Below are 22,105 nucleotides of genomic sequence, written 5' to 3'. Positions count from 1 at the left end.
CCGAAGACAGCCCTTAAAATGGGCCTTTAACAAAGATAATGTCCCGACCCAGCAGGACAATGGAACAGTCTGAGACCAAGAGCCAGCAGAAGAACCAGGTCATTCCTTACATGACGAATGTGTCTGAAAAGATCAAAAGGATTTTTGGTAAACATCACATATCTGTTCACTTCAAACCCACGAATACCCTAAGGCAGAGACTCGTCCACCCAAAAGATCGGACATCAAAACACAACAGGAGCAATAAAGTATATGTGGTTCAATGCAAAGAGGAGTGTTGAGAGCTCTACGTTGGAGAAACCAAACGGCCCCTAAACAGGAGAATGGCCCAGCAAAGGAGGGGCAATGGCTCAGGACCACAATCAGCAGTGTTCCTTCATTTGAAGGAAAAATGAGACTCATGTGATGACCATGATGTATTCATTTTGGACCCAGAAGATGGGCGGTTTGAGAGAGGGGCCAGGGAGACCATACATGTGCCTATAGAAAATCCCTCACTCTACAAGGGTGGAGGCTTTAGACACCTGCCTCCCATTTATCATGCTGCCCTTTCATCCATCCCCACAAAGATCAGGACCACACCCACCAGAAAGACCACTCTTAACGACCATTAACGACCTATGACAATAGGTGGAGAAGGACTGCAGAGGTAGGATTTTCACTCACACACACCCCGTCCATTGTCCATCTAACAAGCCTATTCAGACATGGGGAAGTGAAATTAACAGGGAGGGTATATCAGGAACCTCCTACCAACTCTCCTCAGACTGAAGAAGCTACTTGGATGAGAAGCAAAATGTTTCAACTTAATAAGGGAGAAGTTCAGCTGACATGACTCAACATTCAAATAGCAAAGGATGTTTTTGTTAAGAGGTACAACTGGTTGGAGCAGAAACAGAGATATTCAAGAGGTATTCTGCCTAGTTTTTGAGGTTCCAGATACCATGAACTCCAAGATCAGAATTAAGGAACCCTCTATTTGAGAAGTCACCTGTTTTGAACTACTGTGGATTTCATGTTCTTCTCATTTCCTCTTCTTTTGCAATTTTTAACTGTGGTTGGCCAAGCAATGTTAGGGCAACATTTCTGGTCGATGGGACTTCCAGATCACAGAGGGGGAAACTGTATTCTGGAGGACGGCTGCATCAAGAATGTTCCTCAATTTCAGGACCTGGTCCACTCGGTGGAGATCTTTCAGAGGACATAGCAGAGCCAGAAGCAAACCGAACACTGTCAGCTAAAGAATCCTCACCATGAGGCTCCCTTTCATCATCCTCTTTCTTGGTTGGTATCACTCTGTGAATGAGAATAGAACTAAAATATGTGTCAACTAAAATATGTGTCAAGAAGACCAGAGACCAGCTTTGGTTCCTGTTCTGTAATTACTTTACTGCTAATCAAATCTTCTGCCTTCCAGGTTGGCTGGCCAAGCAGTGGACATTATCTAGAGGTAAGTGTCAGGAGGCAAACAAGTATAAAAATTTAAGGTGATGGGTATGGGTAGAGATGGAAAAGCCGCTGTTTTGGGCCACAACTGCTGGAACCCAGCTGGCCAACATGATGACTTTTATGGCCCCAAAACTAATATTTCTTAGTTCTGGGTGAGAACACAGAGACATAACCTTGTCTACCTTCCTTATCTCTGCCTAGTGCTGATTGGCTTCCCAAGCAACCAAATCACTGCTGGGCTAAAAGAGCTTTTTTTTTTTTTTTAACCCTTTAGATCTTCTGTCTCTCCTTCTGCAGAGGAGCAGGAGGAAGCTTTTAATTTGTTCATGACTGGTTAGATCCTATAGAGGCAAAGCAAACTGACAGCTAGCATTCACTTTCCTTTCATCCCAGTGATAACATCTGCCACAATCAAACCAAGGCAGTTCATGACAGGGGCTCAAAAACATGTGGGTAGGAATGGACAAGGGACAGCCCATACGTCATGTGGTTACTGGGAAAAAGGAACAAACTAGCCTGTCCCCACGGTGGACTAAACGGGGATAACAGTGACCACGCCCTGATATACTGAAATCACTTCCTTACTTCTTTCCTTTTTTCTTGACCATTTCGGAGAGAGAGCAAAGAAAACATCTTACCTTTGTTCTGAAAACATAGAGGGGGCAGTCAGGATTCCTTGCATCTCCACCTAAATTGGTTAGAACTAGGCTTTCTATCATCTTGCCTGCTTCAATGTATTTCTCTGGTATGCACTTGTTCCTGATTTTCTTGGAACAAAAAATGTGGGTGCACACTGTGTTGACCATTCCAGTTTTCTTGAAGGTGATTGGTGCATCGTGATAGTTGCTCAGCTAATATGTTTTATACGAACTGGTTTCTCACGTGCCTGAGTCATTCATTCTCCAATATAAATTTGGTTCCTTACAGGAGTAGGGAAACTTGAGCCATCTTGACCTTTATATTACACCTCCCAGGGTTATTGTCATTCAAACATTGGGAGAGCCAAAGGTCCTCCATGGCTTGGCATAATGTGTTCCCAAAGAGCATGCCAGGAGTTGATGTTTTAGAGCAGGGGTCTCAAACTTAATTTACCTCTGCTAGAGGCAGAGGCTGGGCCACATCATTCCGTCAAGCAGAGCAAGAGCCCGAGGAAGCCGCCCAGGAATTTCCTTACCCCGGCTGGGGATTCAAGGAGGAGGAGGAGGAGGAGGGGCGCGGGAGCCCTGGTCGGCAGCCACGACCCCCTCCGGCTCCTTCTTCACTACCACCACCACCAGCAGGATGAAGAAGTGGAGAAGGGAGGGAGCACTGGTGACTGCCTAGCCAGGGAGGGGGGGAGGAGGACATGACATAAAATTTAAAAAAACCTCAGAGAATAGCCTTGCGAAAGGAGAAAGGCCCCCATCGGTACCTGCGAAATTAAACAGGATGGGGCAGGGGCCCCCACAGGTACGCGCGCACATGCACACAAACACACACGGAGGTCCGGCAACCTTCCTCTGAAGGCCCCGCTCAAAAAAGGCACACTCAGCAGCAGCAGCTACCCCCACCATGACAGGGGAGCAAATTTTGCGAGGCGAGCCCATGCAGTCTCCAGAGCTGAGGCGGCTGAAGCAGGACGAAGAGGAGGAGGAGGAGGAATCACCGCCAGGTGCTGAGGCGGCCGCTGGCCGAGCGGGTGCTGGGGATGCCGAGAGAGAAAGAGAGCCAGAGAACTGCTTCCCTGGAAGAGGTGGCAGCGGCAGCTGCTGTTGGCGGTGCTATTGGAGGCGCTCTTTGAGGACGGGCTGGGAGCAATCTCCACTCTCAGGCATCGCTTGGTGGTGGCTCGGGCATTCGGGGGAAAGGCCGGCAGCGTGCCTCGCTTGCCAGCCCTCCCCCAAGACAGCGACTCTTGCACCCTCCATCCAGAACTGCAGCCTGCAGGGTCTTGGGGGAGAGCCAGTGAGCAAGGTGAGGCTTTTTAAAACTCTTGATAGCAGAAGACGCGTGGGCGCTTCAGGGGGGCAGGCAAGGCGGGGGCCGCAAACTATCATCCAGCGTGCCGCAAATGGCCCCCAGGCCACATGTTTGAGACCCCTTTTTTAGAGAATACAGCTGCTGCACTTGCTCCACCTCCTAAATCTCATCCCTGTTCTCTTGTCCAGGGCAGTATCCCAAGCCTTCCATCTCCATGATCCCCAGTCATGAAATCTTCCTTGGAGAACAATTGTCTATCTACTGTGACAGTCCATATCCAAACTCACAACAAACTTTCCAACTATGGCACGAAGAGAATCAGCAACGTTGGATTATGAATGCAATTGCAGTGAATAGAGGCATATTTACCATTCCGAGTGCCCAAGAAGCACATGCGGGGAAGTACAGTTGTCAGTATTGCTTTAGCTCAAGAAGATGCTCACCTTGGAGTGACCACATTTCTATAACCATAACAGGTGAGGCCTCAGCTCAGTCCTTATGAGTCACATACGATGTTAAAGCAGAGGTCAGATTTTTGTTGCTTTTCCATATGTGAAACTGCTGAGCAACTTAATATCTTCAAACTTATTTATTATCATTTACTGAAACACAGAGGAGCAAAGAGTACCTTTTACAGGTGCCTAACCATATTATTCTAAGAATCATCCTCTGGTTACCGGCCCCAAGATTTATTTATTTATTTAATTTATTTTTCCGGCTTTTACCCCACCCATGTAGATTCAACGAATCTACTCTGGGCAGCTTACAAGATCAGGTGATACAGGCCTTTCTCCAAAAGTGAAGGTGCTTCCTTCTACTCCAAACTTCTCAGTGGTAGATTATCACTAAGGTCTTTAGGGCTTGGTTTGTTATTAGGCAGTAGAAAACATTTGCAGCCACAAACCAAATGGGAAACTAATGTACAGTAGTGTCAATTTCAAGAGATTCCATCTTGCTCTTCAAGCAGTGATCATGATAGAATGTTGTTCCAAACAAAATATATTGTGTGTAGCTGGTTTCACTGTAAAATATACATGGGGCAGCACAATTTAGAGTCCCACACCTTGTGTTGGATATGTCCTAGTGCTAAATCTCAGCCTCCCCAAACTTTCTGTGAAAATGCATGAGAACCATCCAAAAACTGCTCTACGCAGCCATGCCTAGAGAGGGCATGCAATCTGCTTCATGGTGGACAAAAGAGCTGGCTATTCAATATTGTATAAACTATGGCAAATCAGAAAAGTAGGTTCCTTAGGAATCCTCTGGGAAATTATATAGAAAATGTAACTTGTGCAATCTATTGCTGCAGAATGGAATTACTGAAGACATTGTGCCAATCTCTGTATTTCCTTTAAAAATATAGCCATAACCTAGTTAATGTATTCTTCATTGGCCATTGTTAATACAGTATGTATTATTTACTAGCTTCTGTGCTAAACAAGATGTATTTTGAATTGTAATAATTTTGTCACTTGACATGGTTCCATGCATTGGGGAGATTTTTTTTTAATTCATGAAGCAAAGTACGATGCCTGCAGGGATATCATGGTGCAAGAGTAGATTATACAAGATACCCAAAAGCTTTGAATGAATCATCGCCTGGTGGATTTGTGCAGTCCAGTTCCCAACAGTTTGTAGAAGTTGTTCACTTTATTGAGCCCCAGCGTTGTGCAGACACCCACTCTTATACTTCACTTTTCTCATTCTCTTTCAGAACTGGTTTATCAGAAGCCTTCCATCTCTGTGAGCCCTAGTGAGGTGGTCACTCTAGGAGAAAGAGTCACAATCTACTGTAAGAGTGAAGGGCTCCAAAATGCAGAGTTCACGCTCCAAAAACGGACATATTTCAATACCTATGGGACCATGATGATAAAAATGGGTGAGATCCAGTTTCCCATTGTTACAGTTGACTCTTCAGGTGCAGGCATCTACTGGTGTAGATACTGCCTCAAATCAGAGTCAGCCTTCTATCAAAGATGCTCAAACTACAGTGACAGAGTGTCTATCAATTTAACAGGTGAGAACATATTTTTATTCTTTTGATGGATGAAGGGTATAATGGGGGGGGGGGAGAATGTTCTTGGCTGGATCAGAGTAGACAGGGTGACTTGAAAGTGTAATCAGACCTTGAGAATGAGACTTGCATCCACACAGAAGAATCGGGTGGTTTTGGGACATGAAACCGCCTGGTACCTCAAAATAACCTTATTCAGCAAAATAACCTTATTCCCCACACCCTTTGCTGTCTCTGCCTTCATTGCGTTGTGTGAGGTGTGTGAATTTATTTATTTATTTATTTATTTATTTATTTAGACACTTCACTTCATTGGCTTGCCACCAAAGTGACACAATTCTGGATTGTAAAAGTGGGAGGGGGAAGATTCCTTTCTGCCTCATCTTTGGTTTTCCCCCATGTAGAAGCAGGGGAAACCTAGGTTGTGGTGGTTGCTGTTTTCTAATGACGTAGCACGAGACTGCAAAGAAAAATATATGATGACCCTCCATGTCCTCTCATGTCATCCCCTCAGGAAGCAAGGGAAAGCAGGCAGTTAAGAAAAATATATAAAAAAACAACTCGTCACTTCATTGGCTTGTAAGTGACATAGCACTGATGTGTAAAGAAAAAGAAAAGATAATCCTTTAGATATTCTCCTGTCTTGAAGGGAGGAGAGGAAAGCAGTCCAGAAGCCAAAGTAAAACAGAGTGATCCTACCCATGTCAAAACAACTAACAAAAAACTCCAAAATGAGCAGCCCTTGTGAGTGATTTAAAAAGGTACAGATAGCTGTGAAAGAGAGTCAGCCTGATTCATAATTACCCGTATGTCATTTAGTCATGGGGAAATGGATCAAACCTGATTGACTAGAAAGTAGTCCAAAACACAAGATTTAAGCCATCTACTTCTTCAAATAAAATAGAAAATGGTTGTTGTGGGTTCTGATCCTGTCTTCTGAAGATATCAGCCACAGAGACTGGCAAAACGTTAGGAAGAAAAACCTTAAGAACAATGCTAAACAGCCCAGAAAACCCACAACAACCATCAGATCCCAGCCATGAAAGCCTTCAAAAATAGAAAATCATAGCAGTCCAAGAAGTCTTTTTCTTAATCTGTGGCATGCTTCAATTTCCTTGCAACATTCTCCAGTTATATAGAATCCATGCTACCTCTCTTTGGATTAAGCAAGATACATATGTTAATAAAAAATGATATGACTCTCTGATTTACTTTACACTGTTTTACCTACTGCTAAATCCCACTTTTCACATTCTAGTGGCAGTGGAGGTAGCCTTACAGTGGGTGCGATCAGCTAGATTGGCAGCCATTCCATTTCCTCATGGTGTGGTTGAGATGCAAGAAATTCACATTTGCTAGTTTCACCAGAGAAATCCATTTATTTGGCAAGCTCAGGGCAAAAACAGACAAGATACTCATTTTTCAGTAGAGAGGAAATAAAACATACCCCCCCCCAAGAAGTATTTCTTCAATATTCCCATATCTGAGCTTTCAATATGCAAAGAAAGCTTGGACATAACTCCCAATGACCAATTATAAAAGAAAACTCATTTGCAATTTGCATAGCTTAGATTTCTGTCAAGGGAGCTCCGTCATCTGTTGACGAGGGCTAGCTTGACCATAAGTCTAACTAAAACAGTCATTTCAGGTAATAAAACGCTAGGGGCAACACTGATCCACTACTATCGCTCATTCTTTGCTCCTATTTCTTAGGACTAACCAAGAGTGGGATGTAATTGGGTAATCCCTGCCCAGCACATGGGAACCAGGGAAAGGGCCATATTGATTTAGAAAAGCCAAAAGATTGGAAATAACATGTCGTTACAACAATGGCCAAAATCCTATTGTGTCACTATGCTATCACCAAAGCACTTCCACTGACACCTTGCATAATCGCTTGTGCCAGGGATGCGCAACGGATTGCACAATTCCACAGAGCAATTCCTTGTTGCTGGGCATAACGTTTGGCACATTTACACTGGAATAACTTATTATGCTGCCATGACCAGGATACTGACAACTGTTAAAATCTCTCTCTCTCTCTCTTTTGTCATTTATTTTCATCTTCTTATGTTAAAAGTGTCTTTCTACAGGTGTTGCCTGTTAGGCTACAATCAAACTAGAAAAGCACCTGTTACCCACCCTTTTACCACTCCATGCTCCCTAGTGAAATCTGAACTGTGATCTGTACTCCATACAAGCTATTAAACAAAAACAAAAAAAATCAGTATGCCCCCCCTCCATGTGTCTATAGGAAAATTCAGCAATGTAGTAATATATTTTGAAGTTCAGGTGTTCAATCAGGATTAGAGGATCTATAAGGTCCTTTCCAACTATGCAGCTGAGATGATGTATTCTAAGGATCCTTGGAGCTACCTTCCTAGAAGAGTTCAAAAATTCAGACAGCTGCATCAGTTCATATTAACAAATGGAGAACAGGTTTTTTGTAAGTTTAATGGATTTAAATACTCATTTAAGTGGAAAACACTCTCGCTTCCTTTGCATTACATGAGGGTTAGCTGTGATGATATACCGTTCCTCAGTACAGTAATTTGACATTTGATTAAAATAATTATTTTTCAAGACATTCAATACCAGTAAAAACTTTCTTTAGAGAATTAACTAATAAAATAGACAAGGAAGAGATAAGTACATTTTGGTCAACAGCTTCAACCCCTTGTTTATGTGGTGACCCTTGTATGTGTCTAGGAGTGAATTTAAAATGTAGTACAACATCTAAGCGCCTGCTTAACATACACACACCAATAAATCCAGGCTCTAAGAAGACATTGGTGATAATAATGTGCTATTGATTCCAAATTATGCCAGTCATACAGATTTCTGAGTATAAAGTATTCAGAAGCAGTTTCCCAGTCTCTCATTCTAGTGAGAGTGTGAGACAGTGCGGTTGGTCCAAGCCCACACACATAAAGTAGGGCATATACAGTAACTCTAGCAACTACAAATGCAGTGGATGATCTCAGTTGATCCCTTTCCCAAAAGTATTGTGAAGATTGAGACTCCTAGACTCTGGCTCCACAGCCAGGTGCTCCAATACACTGAGCTACCCCAGCCTTTGAAGAAATACTGCTCTTTGCCAGATTCTTCCATTGCTGTGCAAACGAGACAGAAAAGTAGAAAAGGCATCACACCTTGAAAGTCTTGCTGTTCTCCCCTCTCCCCAACATGCTCACATGCCTAATATCTTTAAAACTCCAATTCTTCACCTTTATGACAATTAAACTAGCTGAAATGTAGAGCTGTACAAACAGCTGGAACAAACCACACTAAATAATCCAATCAGCAAGATTTAGGTGATAGCAATCATGAACAAACATCTCAGAGCACCTAGGGGTACACATTCATATCAAATGTGTTATTTTGATGTCATTTTACGGCCAGCAAGTGCCAGCTGGATTAATGAGTGAACTGAGTACCTCAGAATAAGGCCAGATGTGGAGAGTGTGATTCTGCATTAGGTCTTTAAGAGAACAGTCAGTTTCTGTGGTCGAGGGCTGACGATACAATCCCAGAACATACCCAGAAGAAAGGAATGGTACTTCTGAGTACTCTATGACTCTACTCCATTCCCGGTTTGTATTTAGAAAGGAAACTTCCGAACAGCACCTACTGAGAATCAGTGGAATGTGTAAATTGTGAGTCACAAATCAGAAACATGATTACTTGCTTTCCTTACTACTTTCCTCTTCGTATTGTTTTCTTAACACCAGGTTACTGGACCAGCAAACCTTTCATCCAAATGATGCCAAGTGAGGAGATTTCTCCAGATTCAAATGTCACCATTGAGTGTCAGGGACCACGGAATGATCTGACCTTCGTCTTGCTCAAATCAAACAAAGCGACAGTATCAAAGAAAACAGGATTAGGCAAAAATTCTACCAAGTTCCATATATCCAGGGTGACATCAGAAGATGAAGGAAACTACACCTGCCACTATTCCATAACAAATGAATTTATCTGGTCAGTGCCAAGTGACCCTGTGGAGCTGCTTTTGACAGGTGAGATTTGTTTTGAACATTTCCCGCTCTGCCACCTTCCAGGTTTCACTCTCTGTGCATGGCCTCTTCTACGCTGAGCATTTGTTCAACCTTCTTTGAGCCCCTGATATCTGAACTTTGCCTGGTGCTCACATACTGCAAGGCTGAAATTGTTATCAACAGGGACAAAGTGGGACAAATAGTTTTTTATTGTACAGTACACTATTAGCAGGTGGTGGTATATTTTTGTACCATATTGCTCTGATTTGCATTGGCTCAGAATCTGCTTGGGTCCACTCTAGTAACCACATAGATCCATGCTGTTTGTGGGTGTGTGCTTCATGAGGTGATATTTCCCTATGAGTGTGTTTCACTGCTCACTTTTTCCCCTTCTGTGGCTTAGCGCCACTCCCAGCTGTTGGTTTCTATATAACAATACTTCTCCTGTTTCCGTCTTCTGTTTTATTTCATTTCAATTTCCATATTCATTTGGTATCTACCAGGAGCCAGAACACTTCCCCATTTAAAATAATACCTGGATATCAAGTGTTGCTTCATTTTGTTTTTTTCTTCCCCTCTTCCCCCCCCCCAATTTTTAAATTTTTGCCTTTTTTTTCCTTCAGATTATCTTGGGCTAACATGCACAAGTGTTATATAATGGAAGGGCTAATGTGTCAGTTACGTATTTATTTATTTATTTAGGAACATGGGCAAATGCTTTTGTAATGCCCTCTTCCTATGGAGGTTTGTTCTGTGAAAACACAGAGATGGTGATGCAAGCAAATATCCTCCATTCTTGTGCTGGAGGGAATGAGAAAATGTGATTTGCAACTTCTGAAGGAAAGCTTCATCCAATTTCTTTCATGGAAGTAAAAAAAAACTAAACATATATTAACTGCCACACTTCTGATACAGCATAGAGCATTCAATAGACATGCCAACACCTGAGCAGATGCATGAATAGATCATGTTGAAGTTGGGTTAACATAAAGTTATGCCTGCAGAGAAGTGCAGGACATTACACCCAGGCAGTCATCATTACATTGTTTGCACAGTTCACATCCCGATCGATCACGTTGTACTCATCCTGACTATTGCCTGTTGCACCACCAGAACTGCTTTGTCAATACTAACTCCACTTTAGCGTGATTTTCTCTGCACGTTTATAACTTCAAGTTTTGCAAACATAGCTGTAGAACAGAATTTCAAACATATTATTTGGAGAGAAACAGGTGCCAATAGTGATGGCAACTGATCACAAAGAAAGTCTCCCACACTAATCAACTGCCACCACACAAAAGCAGAAAAATGAGGGGGGAGGACTAAAAGCAATGGGATAACATTGTGATGCTATGAAATAAGGAGATCAGTAAAAATTGGAAAGTTTTTAGATAGTGTGACAATAAGACTGTGCTATGGACAGATGGTGGGTGGGCTGAAATAAGTGGAGAAAGGAGGAGAGTATTGGAAGCTGTTACAAGAGAGAAGACAGGCAAAAGTGGAGGGCAGTAAGAGTTGGGAGCAAAACATCAGCAGTAGGATTTCAGATTGCAGTTCTCTAAGAAGAACACTGTCCTGGGAATATACAGACCCAGGGACACTGGTAGGAGATGGTGCTTCAGAATGAGCCATAGGGTCCTTTTGACTCCTTTTGAGTCCTTTTGAGGCTCGTTGAGGGAGAAACAGATCAGAGCAATGGCTCCTGATGGATTTGGACATTATGCTAAGGTCCAGGCTTTGTTTAAATGTTCCTGCTGCAGGCAAGAGACGTGAGCCAGTGCACATCTATCAGATGCATATATTTATAGCAGACATACTCTCTGACTACATTCTTACTGCTTAGAACTTACTTCAGGATCAGAAACTTGCTTTCAAAATAAACATAGCTCACTATTTAATTGTGCCTGTTATATGAGTAGTAGGACTTATATGGTGTGTTGATGCTTGAGCAAGGCTATAGCAGGTCTAAGCAATTGAGCCCTGGAATTAAATTGTGTAAAGGAAGAATAGTAGTGCACAATGAAATCCCTAAGTCTATATATATATATATATATATATATATATATATATATATATATGAATGTATTGCACTGCATTCATCTTATTGGCAAAAAAAAAACACCATGGGACGTGGGCAAAGAGAGAGAGAGAGAGAGTCCATTAGGGCAAGAGATGACGGATGATGAATAAATGAGCAGCAATGGTGAGGTGCGTGAGTGCAGAGGTAGGTGGGTTGTGTGGCGTGCTGCCCACAGGAGGAGGCTGCCTGTCAAAACAAGGTTCAGTTGCCAGTTCCATCAGCTTTTGGGATGCTAGTGGTGGGCTAACATCTGGTCCTTTGCCTCGGAACAAAATGGATGGAGCTGGTCTTGTCCACAGGGAAATACTGTATGTTTGAAGGAAAAATGTCTTGAACAGAACAGGTGGAGAACCGAAGGATGGAGATGTAGCTGATAGGATTTGTGGAAGAATCTGAGAGGATTCTTATGAAGGGGCTTCACCGTCATATACTGCAATATGAGAGTCAGGTGCCCGTCTAGAAACAGGAGCTGATGAAAAGGTTGGAGAGAACCAAACCAGAAACAGATCAGAAATGGGGAAGAGGAACCAGAATTACATTTGCCATGCAATTTGTTGCTAAACCAGCAAAGCATGGCTCTGGAAATCATGTGCAAATGCATCAAAGCATCAGTAACATCCCAACACTGATTTTTATGTGTTTTACAGATAAATCTACAATACCCATAGCCATATGGGCAAGTATCGCCGCAGGCCTTCTCTTGCTGGTTCTCCTTCTGTTTTTAATTGCCTTTGCATTACACAGAAAAAGAAAAAAGAGTAAGTGGACCTCTAGGCTGTTATTTTTGCAATGCTGAGGCTGAAGCTGTAATATATGTGGCAGACAGTATTCAAACTGGGGCCATACAAATACGTTAGATTTTTAATGGGTAATGAATGCCCTCTGATCAAAGTTTTGTTTTATCAGAAAAGAAACACTCTTTAAATGTTCCTTAATCCTTTCTATTGAATTTCTTGAATCCTTAATTATTAATTATGCATTAATAGCAGATTAAGGTCAGTCCCTATTCTTAGCTCAACAGAGGCAGATGGTTGCAGAAAAGGGGGTGGTGATACAGCTGCTGCTGCTGCAAGATAGCTCACCATGGCTCCCTCATTTTCCATCACACCACCAAAAGAAGTTAAAGGGGAGGAGGAAGAGGAGCATCAGCCATTGCCCCAAGGAGACCTTGTTCGCTCATTTTGTTCTGCTGTGACATGCTACAGAAATCCTGGCCAGACCACCATTAACGGAGAAGACCACAATACTGAAGAAGCAGAAGGGAATGGCAAGGGCTAGGAGGGGAGCAGCAGCAATAGTTCAGCTTTGGCACAGATGAGGAAAGGAATCTCATTGTTATCTCTGATCTACAGGTTCCACTTTCATGAAAAATGCCCAGCCAATGAACACGGTAACAGACTTTCCTGTGAGCAAAATGTGTTATGATTATATGTCCTGCTAACATTCTGTCTTCTTGGTCTTTCAACCTAGACTTTTAATATCACTCTGATAGCCTCCATTCATCCATTTACTGGGGATAGTTGTCCACAAAAATAGAAAAAGACACAGCTTGAACAGTATCTTCTGAGCTCCTGATTTTAAATTAAAGCTGCTTATTGGCCATTAAGCCAGTGGTTGCTGACAGGAACACGTCTCTACAGAAACACCTCAGCGGTGAGAGTACTACAAGCTAAGGATTCAGGTCTAAAGTGGAAAGCTGTTTGAATAAAGACTCTGCTTCCAAGGCACGCACACACACACACACGACAACATGATTCTGTTACAATTCTGAAATCTGAAGATATGATCTGACTCCCTGACATTGCTGACCTACTTTGATGGAGGGGCAGAGAGCCAACTCCCATTCTTCAATTGCTCTATTGATAGCTCCAGATATAATTTGCTCTGGTTCAGAAACTGCCACCAAAACAAACAAACAAACAAGCAAATAAATAAATAAATAAGTCCTTTAATCTCTCTACCATAGTTTCTTCTCATTTGATTTCACCATAGAATGTACTGGTAAGATTGCATTCCTAATTCTCTGTTTATAAGCCTGCCCAGATGTTAAGATCATCAGGAGAAGCCTTTCTCTCAGTCCCACCACCCTTACAGATGTGCTTGGTGGGGACACGGGAGAAGGCCTTCTCTGTGGCTGCTCCCAGATTTTGGGACTCCCCCCCACAGGAGGCCAGGCTGCCCCCCTCTTTGACCTTCCACAAGCAGATGAAGACTTTTTTCTTCAGGCAGGGTTTCCCCTCACTCAGTGGCTGCCTGAGTGGAGTTTTTAAATGGAGGGTTGTGCCTTCCTGCTTTGAATGTGTTTTTGGTGTTGCTTTTGTTTACCATCTTGTAGCGTGGCACTTGTTCAATCCTTTTTAGTATTTGTATATTTACTGTTTTAATTTTTAAAAAACATTGTCTTTTAATGATGTAAGCCACCTTGGGTCCTTTATTAAAGAAAAAGGTGGAGTAAAAAAATCAAATAATTTTTTAATTATCTCTTTTCTTCCCTTAGCCCCTAGAACCTGGTACTAAAACAGAACCTGATGAAGTGTCCTATGCTGTATTGAACCACAATTCTCTGAGGACCAGACAGGTGGTGGATACTGACAACGTCTCTGAATCCTGTACTTATGCATCAGTGGCTCAGAACTAAAGTGAGAAGAACCAATAGACAGTAACCAGGACCTCTAAAGCTAAGGTAAGCCTACTTTGGCTTACTCTTAGGCGGTATGAATGAACATTCTAATACTGGGTTCTAAGGCATAGACTCCAAGCATCACCAAGCAAGACAACATCACACAGCAGCCTCAGTGGCAAACAAGAAAAGGATGTGCCTCCTTAGCAAGACGTGGGCAGTAAAGTTTCATCTCTGGTTCAACCCAGACAATCCTTCTGCCATTACTGAGCTGAACGGTAAACAGATAATAAGGGAACAATTTAAACTTGCTCATGGACCATGACATACTTCCTTCCTGGTGCTTACTGACTGACTACACCCACCCTATTTTTATAGCAGATCATGAAATAAAAATAAGCTCTTGTCATGGGACAGCAAACTGCCCTTTACAACCCACATCTATGAAGTCTTCTTGCAACATTAAACTAAGGACTGTGCTCACTCAAAAGGAGGACTCGCATTATCCAAAAAGAGGACAAAAGAGGATCCTGATTTGCCTCAAACTGTTTATTTGTGCAAATGCAAGATTAGAAATCATTTTCATAATTTGACCACAGTTGCAACGCATCTCAGGATGTGGTCCCATTACCAAAGAAAAATGAGATTTGAATCAGGTTCAGCTTGTTTTAAGACAGTGTTTTAAAAGGTCACATACTAAAGTGCAGAACCAGAGTGGGAAGATTCCCCACCCCAGGACCTATGTTTCTGTGAGCAACTGTTTTTGTTTTTTAACTCCCCACCAGAGGGCTGTTTATTTTGACTCGGATGCAAGACTGCTGTACAGTAATATATTTCTGTTTCCCCAATGTGAACTCCACTGTTGTACTGCATTGCTTCCAAATTCTTTCCATTCCAGATTCCACGGACGCGAGTAATATATTGGACTGTGTATTCAGAACACTGGGGGTGTGTGTATGTGATGATGATGATTTTAGCACTGTATCAACAAGTTCTGTGACCAGCTGGTCTTATGCCTACATGTGTGGGAGTGGTTTCCAAGTCTGTGATTCCCCCACCATATGATTCCTAGACTGGACAGACCTTCAAATGGAGAATGCCTTCAAATGGAGGACTGCCCACCCAAACAGAAGACAGATCAATCCAACATTTGCAAATGCTAATGAGATGATTAGAGGTTCTGTTTTGTTCTTCATAGCTGAGGTTTGTAAGGGGGTACATTTCATCAGATTGAATTTATGTTCTTTCTTAGAGCTTGAAAAAATTCCTTTTTTGTGTTATAGCTACTGGAACCCCTTCCAGCATGCATGTTGGCTAAAGGATGCAAGGAATCTAATCCATTCCTGTACCAGAATAGCACCTGGTGCTACTCAGAGCAGGAGCAAGAGGGCTGATGTAAAATATAAATATATGCAAATACCTTCTCAATACGAAGGTCTTAATCTCACTAGATTGAGAGCAAAGACCAAAGTCCAACTGAAATGCATGTTGGACTTCCTCTTTGCCGATGAGGCAGCCATTGTTGCCCACTCTGCTGAAGACCTCCAACAACTCATAAATCGTTTTAGCAAGGCCTGCCAAGACTTTGGACTAACTATCAGCCTGAAGAAAACACAAGTCATGTGCCAGGGCATGGACTCACCTCCCTGTATTACTATCTCCATGCAAGAATTGGAGGTTGTTCATGAATTTGTGTACCTTGGCTCAACAATCTCTGACACTCTCTCCCTAGATGTCGAGCTCGATAAACGCATTGGGAAAGCAGCTACCATGTTCTCTAGACTCACAAAGAGAGTATGGCTTAATAAGAAGTTGACAGCATACACCAAAATCCAGGTCTATAGAGCCTGTGTCCTGAGCACACTCCTATACTGCAGCGAGTCCTGGACCCTTTGTGCACGGCAGGAGAGGAAGCTGAACACCTTCCATATGCGTTGTCTCCGACGCATTTTTGGTATCATCTGGCAGGACAACGTTCCAAATAGAGTAGTCCTAGAATGAGCTGGAATTTTCAGCATGTATACATTATTGAAACAGCGCCGTCTACGTTGGCTTGGGCACGTCGTGAGATTGGCTGATGGTCGGATTCCAAAAGATCTCCTGTATGGAGAATTAGTGCAGGGAAGCCGCCCCAGAGGGAGACCACAGCTGCGTTACAAGGACATCTGCAAGCGGGATCTGAAGGCCTTAGGAATGGACCTCAACAGATGGGAAACCTTGACATCTGAGCGTTCAGCCTGGAGGCAGGCGGTGCATCATGGACTCTCCCAATTTGAAGAGACACTTGTACAGCAGGCTGAGGCAAAGAGGCAGTCCTGAAACAAGCAAAACCAGGGAGCTGGACAGGGGACAGATTGTATTTGTCTTCAATGTGGAAGAGATTGTCACTCTCGAATTGGCCTTCTCAGCCACACAAGACACTGTTCCAAGACCTCCATACAGAGCACGTTACCATAGTCTCTCGAGACTGAAGGATGCCTACACATGAAGGTCTTAAGCAGGAAAATGGGCAGAACAGTGTTATAGAGGCGATTCATACAAATTTTCAGGAATTATGAGTGAAAGAGAAGCATGATGGGCAGAAGTAGAGGGATGTTGGTGTCTGTGTCTGGGCCAATACTTAAAGCCTGTTGTACCGGGATAGATAGGGAAATCTGATGGAAATGGAGAGGTGTTTAGAGTGGAGTTAATACCCTTGTGAGTTAGGAAGGTGGTAGGACAGAAGAGGGTTAATGCTGCCAGAATGACTGCAAATGTCCCAGAGGGCCAGTGGCAACGGTCCTAATTAGCACATCTTTTGTTAAGGACGTTACAAAGAAATGGCCAAAGAAGGCTAGCAAGTTCTTGGAGAAGGAAGACCATCCGTTAGGTATGAGCAAAAAACATGAGCTTTTTTTTTTGTAGGGACAGGTAGTACTTCCCGAGACACTGAGACAGCAAAACCAGAAACAAAAGCATTATGGCACCTTTCAGAGGAGGCTTAGGATGTTTTTGTGAAATGCCCCCTTCTTTACAAATACAGTAGGGAGCTTCAGCATAGGAGGAAAGGCACAGTGTGGCACAGCAGCAGAGGATCGGAACTGTATCCCAGCAGATCTGCTAAGAGGCACCCTTGGCACTTGTACCCCGTGTTTGAAGACATGGACTGTGATCCATGAAAGCTCACCCAGGAATAAACTTATGCCATAAAGATACCATAAGGCTTTCTCTTTTTTACTTGTTTTTGTTGTTGCTGAAGCATACTAATGAAAAGACCAAGATACTGTTGGGATTTTACAAGTGTGCATGAATTCCCATGTACTTGCTATGGCTGCTTGCAACTAATTAACAAGGTGATATGCCTGTGATGTGGAGCTCAACCGTGTATGTGAGTGGATGCGCAACTAGCATATGCCCAACACCTCATTAATTAACTGTAGCAATATAAGTGATTTCCCTTCCACAGATCTAACATCTTAACAAGACTTTGGCCAGTGTGTGTATTGGAAAGAGCAGCCTCTGGAAATTTCTCATTAGGGGACAGCAGTACCTCTCTGTGGCAATCAGCTGTGAGGAAATGGATTTGGCTGTGTGTTGTTATGGAAAACTGTATTTTTCCTCCTATAGTATCAACCTGCCTATTTGTAAATAAGATCACATATTGCAAAACAGCTTAAGCCTCCTCTGGTTTCCTTTCCTCCAATGTCAATGCTTCATCCTTGGATACACATAATAATACCTTCAGTGTCAGCTGAGAAACCAATGTGGTTGAGAGGAAGGAAATGGCTCTCTGACAACCACCTTTCATTCTTGGGATCTGCCTGGATAGCTTAGTCAGACAGAGCACCTGGCTCAGGTTCCAAAGGCCAGGAGTTGAGGGATCCCCACTGTGTCTTTGAGGAGAAATTCCAGCCTGTTTGGTTTTAGGGAAATGACATGGTGACCGTGTCAAACAGCCCGCCCACCCCAACTTCAGGTAAATTTTCCTCACCACTGCAAAAGCGGCGAAAAAGCTGGAATGACCATTGTTGCCCAAACCAGTCCGCCTTCCCAAGCTGCAAATCTTTCCCAGATTCATAAAGTGGAATATTTCCCACAATCTTGAAGACATCAACATCTTGAGGGGGGTGGAAATATTGTCAAAATTAAAATGATTCTAATAAATATTGACTCTACCACAAGGTACTTGGGCACACAGTAATTAATACACAATTTTCTAGGCTTTAGTCATGACAGGGTTTTAAAAAGCTGTTTGTTTGGAGGGGTTTTATTGACTGATTTACTTCATGGAATTATACCTTTTAGTCCCATTGGGAAACAATGTCATCCCAGAGACTAGGGTGGTCCATGGCCTGGGCAGAAGAACTCACCCTTCCAAATGTGAGGTGAAATCCTTCCTCTGGCTTGGCCTGGGCCAGTCGTTGTGTGGAAGCAATCGTGTTAAAAGAAATAATGTGGGTTTTTTCCTCCTCAGAGAGATTCTGGCTTCAGCCTTGTTAGAGGAGGAGTAGAGAAAGCCTCAGAGGTGGCTGTGAAAAGCAATTTTGGCTGACTCATAGTCAGGATGTGGGGGTTGGGGTTGTAATAGCCAAAGGGGAAGAACAGGATGCCTGTGTAGACGGACATTTCAGAAGTTGCAGCATTTTAAATACCCGTGTGACAAATTTGTTCCTATCAAAGTTACTGCCTTTACACAACTGTCCTTTCCCCTCTTCCTCCCCCACAAGTGGTGCCATAGGGCAGAGCATGCCATGGCAGAAGAGGCGGGGATGTTTCACCCTCTCCTCAGGCAGAGGAGGAGTGGCCACTCTGTGGCTAGTTTGCACCAGCACTGGCCACAGAGAGTAGCCCCAATTCCTTAAAACATCTAGGATAGGGATCGGCTAAGTATGTTTCCCACAGCCGCCACCACGCCCCTCATGTTCATCCTCAGCACTCTGGAGTTTTTGTTTTACAATATATTTTATCGGGCCTTGTCCTCTTTTAGGCCCTGGGGGGGGGGGTTTCAATAAGGAAATTACTTCTGATCACTTCTGGTCTTTTAACTAGAGTCCCACTCCATGTCTAAAACATCTTATGGGTGGGGATCCCTCACCCAGATTTCACCTCTTCCCCCGAAGGAAATGATGGAGTGATATTTGGATCACAAGAGAGCAAGGGGCAGCCCTCCAGATTCCAGAAAGAGCATGAGGGTATCTGGGTATTTGGAAGCTGACCTCTCTCTTCCACATTCAGAGGAAAATGTTTTCAGGTTGATGTTTCAGCATCACTTATCTTGGGCCAGGGCAGGGGGAGAGACCACAATTCACAGAAAGGTGAGATAAAAGAAAATGAAGATAAAAGAAAATGAAGTTGAATTTCAGATGGTTTTCTGGCCATGGACTGAGGCTGTAGCATCTGCCTGTGAAATTTGTTGAAAATAAATAATTTGATTACACAGCTCCAGAAAAAACCCTGGGAAGGGTTGGCCCATCATCACCTCTCCTCAGGGCAGGTTGAAATTGAATCGGACAATGAAATGTTTACAAGAGACATGTTTCCTAAGGCCCCTTTAAGGATAAGGATTTTACTGTACAAAGGGACAAATTGACCACAAGCCCTTTGAGTCTCATTACTGTGGCTCTTCTGTTGTAACTAGTTTCAAGACTGAGGAAGGAGGCCTTCCAAAGGGGGGGTGGGAGGACTAGCATAACTATTTGCTTGGAATTTCTCATCTCTTACAGGAAAAAAAGGTAAAAGTTGAAGGGATTGTTGCCAGTTGCAGACTTCCTCCACCCAGGGGATGGAAAAGAAAAAGGGTGGAGACAACCACAAGGGGGGGGTCACTGGACAGTGACTGGGCTGGAAGATCTTCGACTTCTCTTTAGACTACAGGACAAAGGGATTTAGTGAAATTAATAAAAATGATAGGGTTTCTTTTCCTTACATATCTGTGGAACACAGGCTTGCTCTTGACATGATACTGCTCCAAAAAGGAGGATTGTATGCATAATCTTTATGGGGATTGTACTTTTGATTGTTTTAAAATTTAACTGCTTGTATTATTTCTAAGTTTATTCCTCTGTGTGCAATGATATGTGTGACACCCCGAACATTGCTTCAGTGCTAAGACCAGGTGCTGATTTAAATTCAGCCATTTTATTGCTCTCAGAATTTAAAAGGGGGGAGTGATACCGGGGCATAATTAAACTAGATTTTAGTATAACCCTTAGCAGAGAAAACACAGGCCTCACAGCAACTAGGCCCAGGACATTCACACATAGCTCAGACGAATAGAGAAACATTCACAGAAAGTATAAGATTTTCCTTTAGTTACTCTTCCCTGCAGCCCCCCTTCACCTTTGATCTAGCAGATGGCTAGCTAAGGAATGTGGCCAAGGAGGAACCAGGCGATAATAGTTGGAACATCACCAGCAGGGGAGTCAGAGAGTGAAGGCCATATATCGGGGCACAGGAAAGAAACACATAGACATACCAAAAGATAAGATTTTCTCCAGACATTTAGATGCTTCCCGAGCATAAGCAAAAGACACATAAGCACACGATCTGCATATCTACAGTGGTGCCCCTCTAGATGATGACCTTGCGAAACGATGAATCCACATGATGATGACTTTTTGCAATCGCTATAGCGCTTCACAAAACAGTCTTTCCTATGGCCGATTTTCGCTGGATGATGTTTCAGTCCATGCTTCGTAAGACGGTTTTTCCCCCCGGGATCAATGCTTCACAAGACGATGATTTTCACAGATAGGTCCGCGACTCGCAAAACGGGTGTTTTCGGGACTGATGCTTCACAAGACAGCGATTCTAACAGCTGATCAGCACTTCACAAAATGGCTTCCCTACGGGCGATTTTCGCAAAACGACTATTTTCCCCATTGAAACGCATTAAACGGATTTCAATGCATTCCAATGGGGAAACGGTTTTCGCAAGACGATGTTTTCACAAGACAGTGATTTCAATGGAACGGATTAACATCATCTTGCGGGGCACCACTGTATAGGGAACCAATATATCTGTGTAATTGACATCACTACCCAATGAAGGACTGGACACAAAGTTGGGATACAAATCACCAATAGAATTGTATTATTTTTATGACTCTTTGTTTGTATCATTATAAAACATGTGTACACTGTATTTTTGGGATCTTCTCTGCTTTTAAGAGAAGTCCCAGCTGACCTCTTCTTTGCTGCTATTCAAATAAAATTGGGCCTTTGGTTTAGCTGATGTGTCTATGCTTGATTCCTTGCCAGAGAATCTTAGAACCCAGATTTGGCAGGTAACAAAAGGAGAGGAGTTCTTAATTCTCAAACAATTCTTAAAGATATCCTAAAGGGTAATGGCTTTCTTTAAGAGAAGAGAAGTGACTTTTTAAAGGGAACTTGGCTGAAGGAGTGCTCTGTCTGCACTCCTTCAGCCAAGAGAAATGAATGTGGAATTTTTGCTCTTCAAATGTGATTACATATTCAAATACCACAGAATTTGTTCCAGTTATAAAACAGGTGACTTCAAAGTGTTTTTCTTCACTGCGTGATGCAAAGGCTGAACTGTATTGGTCCAGCCTTTTTTTTCTCTGCCATCGGGAGAGTTTCTACTTTTTCAAGGTGGAAGGATTTGAACAGACTTTTGTCTATGCAGTCAGTTGTAACAGATTCTTGTCAAGATGGGGAGCATGTTTGTAGGGAATGTTTTGGTGATGGAGGCAGTAGGGGGCATGATGTTCAAGATGCAATTTTGCAGAATGCATCATGATTTGCAACTCAAAATTATTCCACACAGGGTCATCACTCCCATCACCCATCTGTTACTCCTTTCCATTACTTTCAAGTAACACATGCAATAATTACTTCCACCTGTGTTGACAAAATTATTGCTCAAACTGTCAATGTTCTGTATTCTTATACTGTGAAGTAACCTCTCTATGATGTAATACAGGTTGTAAATCAAAACTAGGGATCTTCAGTGCAGCTGCACCCTTTGTGAGAGATCCTCCAGTCCC

The 22,105-nt window shown here is 42.9% G+C and overlaps 1 protein-coding gene across 5 annotated transcripts; it reads left to right on the top strand.

Moving 5' to 3' along the window:
* The first annotated feature begins 215 nt into the window (after nucleotides 1-215).
* On the top strand, nucleotides 216-17,315 carry LOC110078480 (leukocyte immunoglobulin-like receptor subfamily A member 3). Of its 5 annotated transcripts, none has more exons than XM_020792684.3 (8): nucleotides 216-1,284; nucleotides 1,418-1,450; nucleotides 3,597-3,884; nucleotides 5,123-5,425; nucleotides 9,154-9,441; nucleotides 12,148-12,258; nucleotides 12,853-12,905; nucleotides 13,998-17,315. In XM_020792684.3, exons 1-8 carry the CDS (start codon nucleotides 1,254-1,256, stop codon nucleotides 14,136-14,138), a joined length of 1,248 nt encoding a protein of 415 aa, XP_020648343.3. In that variant the 5' UTR covers nucleotides 216-1,253; the 3' UTR covers nucleotides 14,139-17,315. The 5 variants fall into 5 exon arrangements, with proteins under 5 accessions (XP_020648343.3, XP_020648345.3, XP_020648349.3 ...); XM_020792686.3 differs by having other exon boundaries at nucleotides 12,853-12,890; nucleotides 13,998-14,853; XM_078377028.1 differs by having other exon boundaries at nucleotides 1,196-1,284; nucleotides 3,602-3,884.
* Nucleotides 17,316-22,105: the final 4,790 nt, after the last annotated feature.

The sequence above is a fragment of the Pogona vitticeps genome, chromosome 6, assembly GCF_051106095.1.
Source record: "Pogona vitticeps strain Pit_001003342236 chromosome 6, PviZW2.1, whole genome shotgun sequence".
In the NCBI taxonomy this organism is placed as follows: domain Eukaryota; kingdom Metazoa; phylum Chordata; class Lepidosauria; order Squamata; family Agamidae; genus Pogona; species Pogona vitticeps.
The sequence above is the reverse complement of the archived record's forward strand: the minus strand, read 5'-3'. Positions and strand labels throughout refer to the sequence as shown.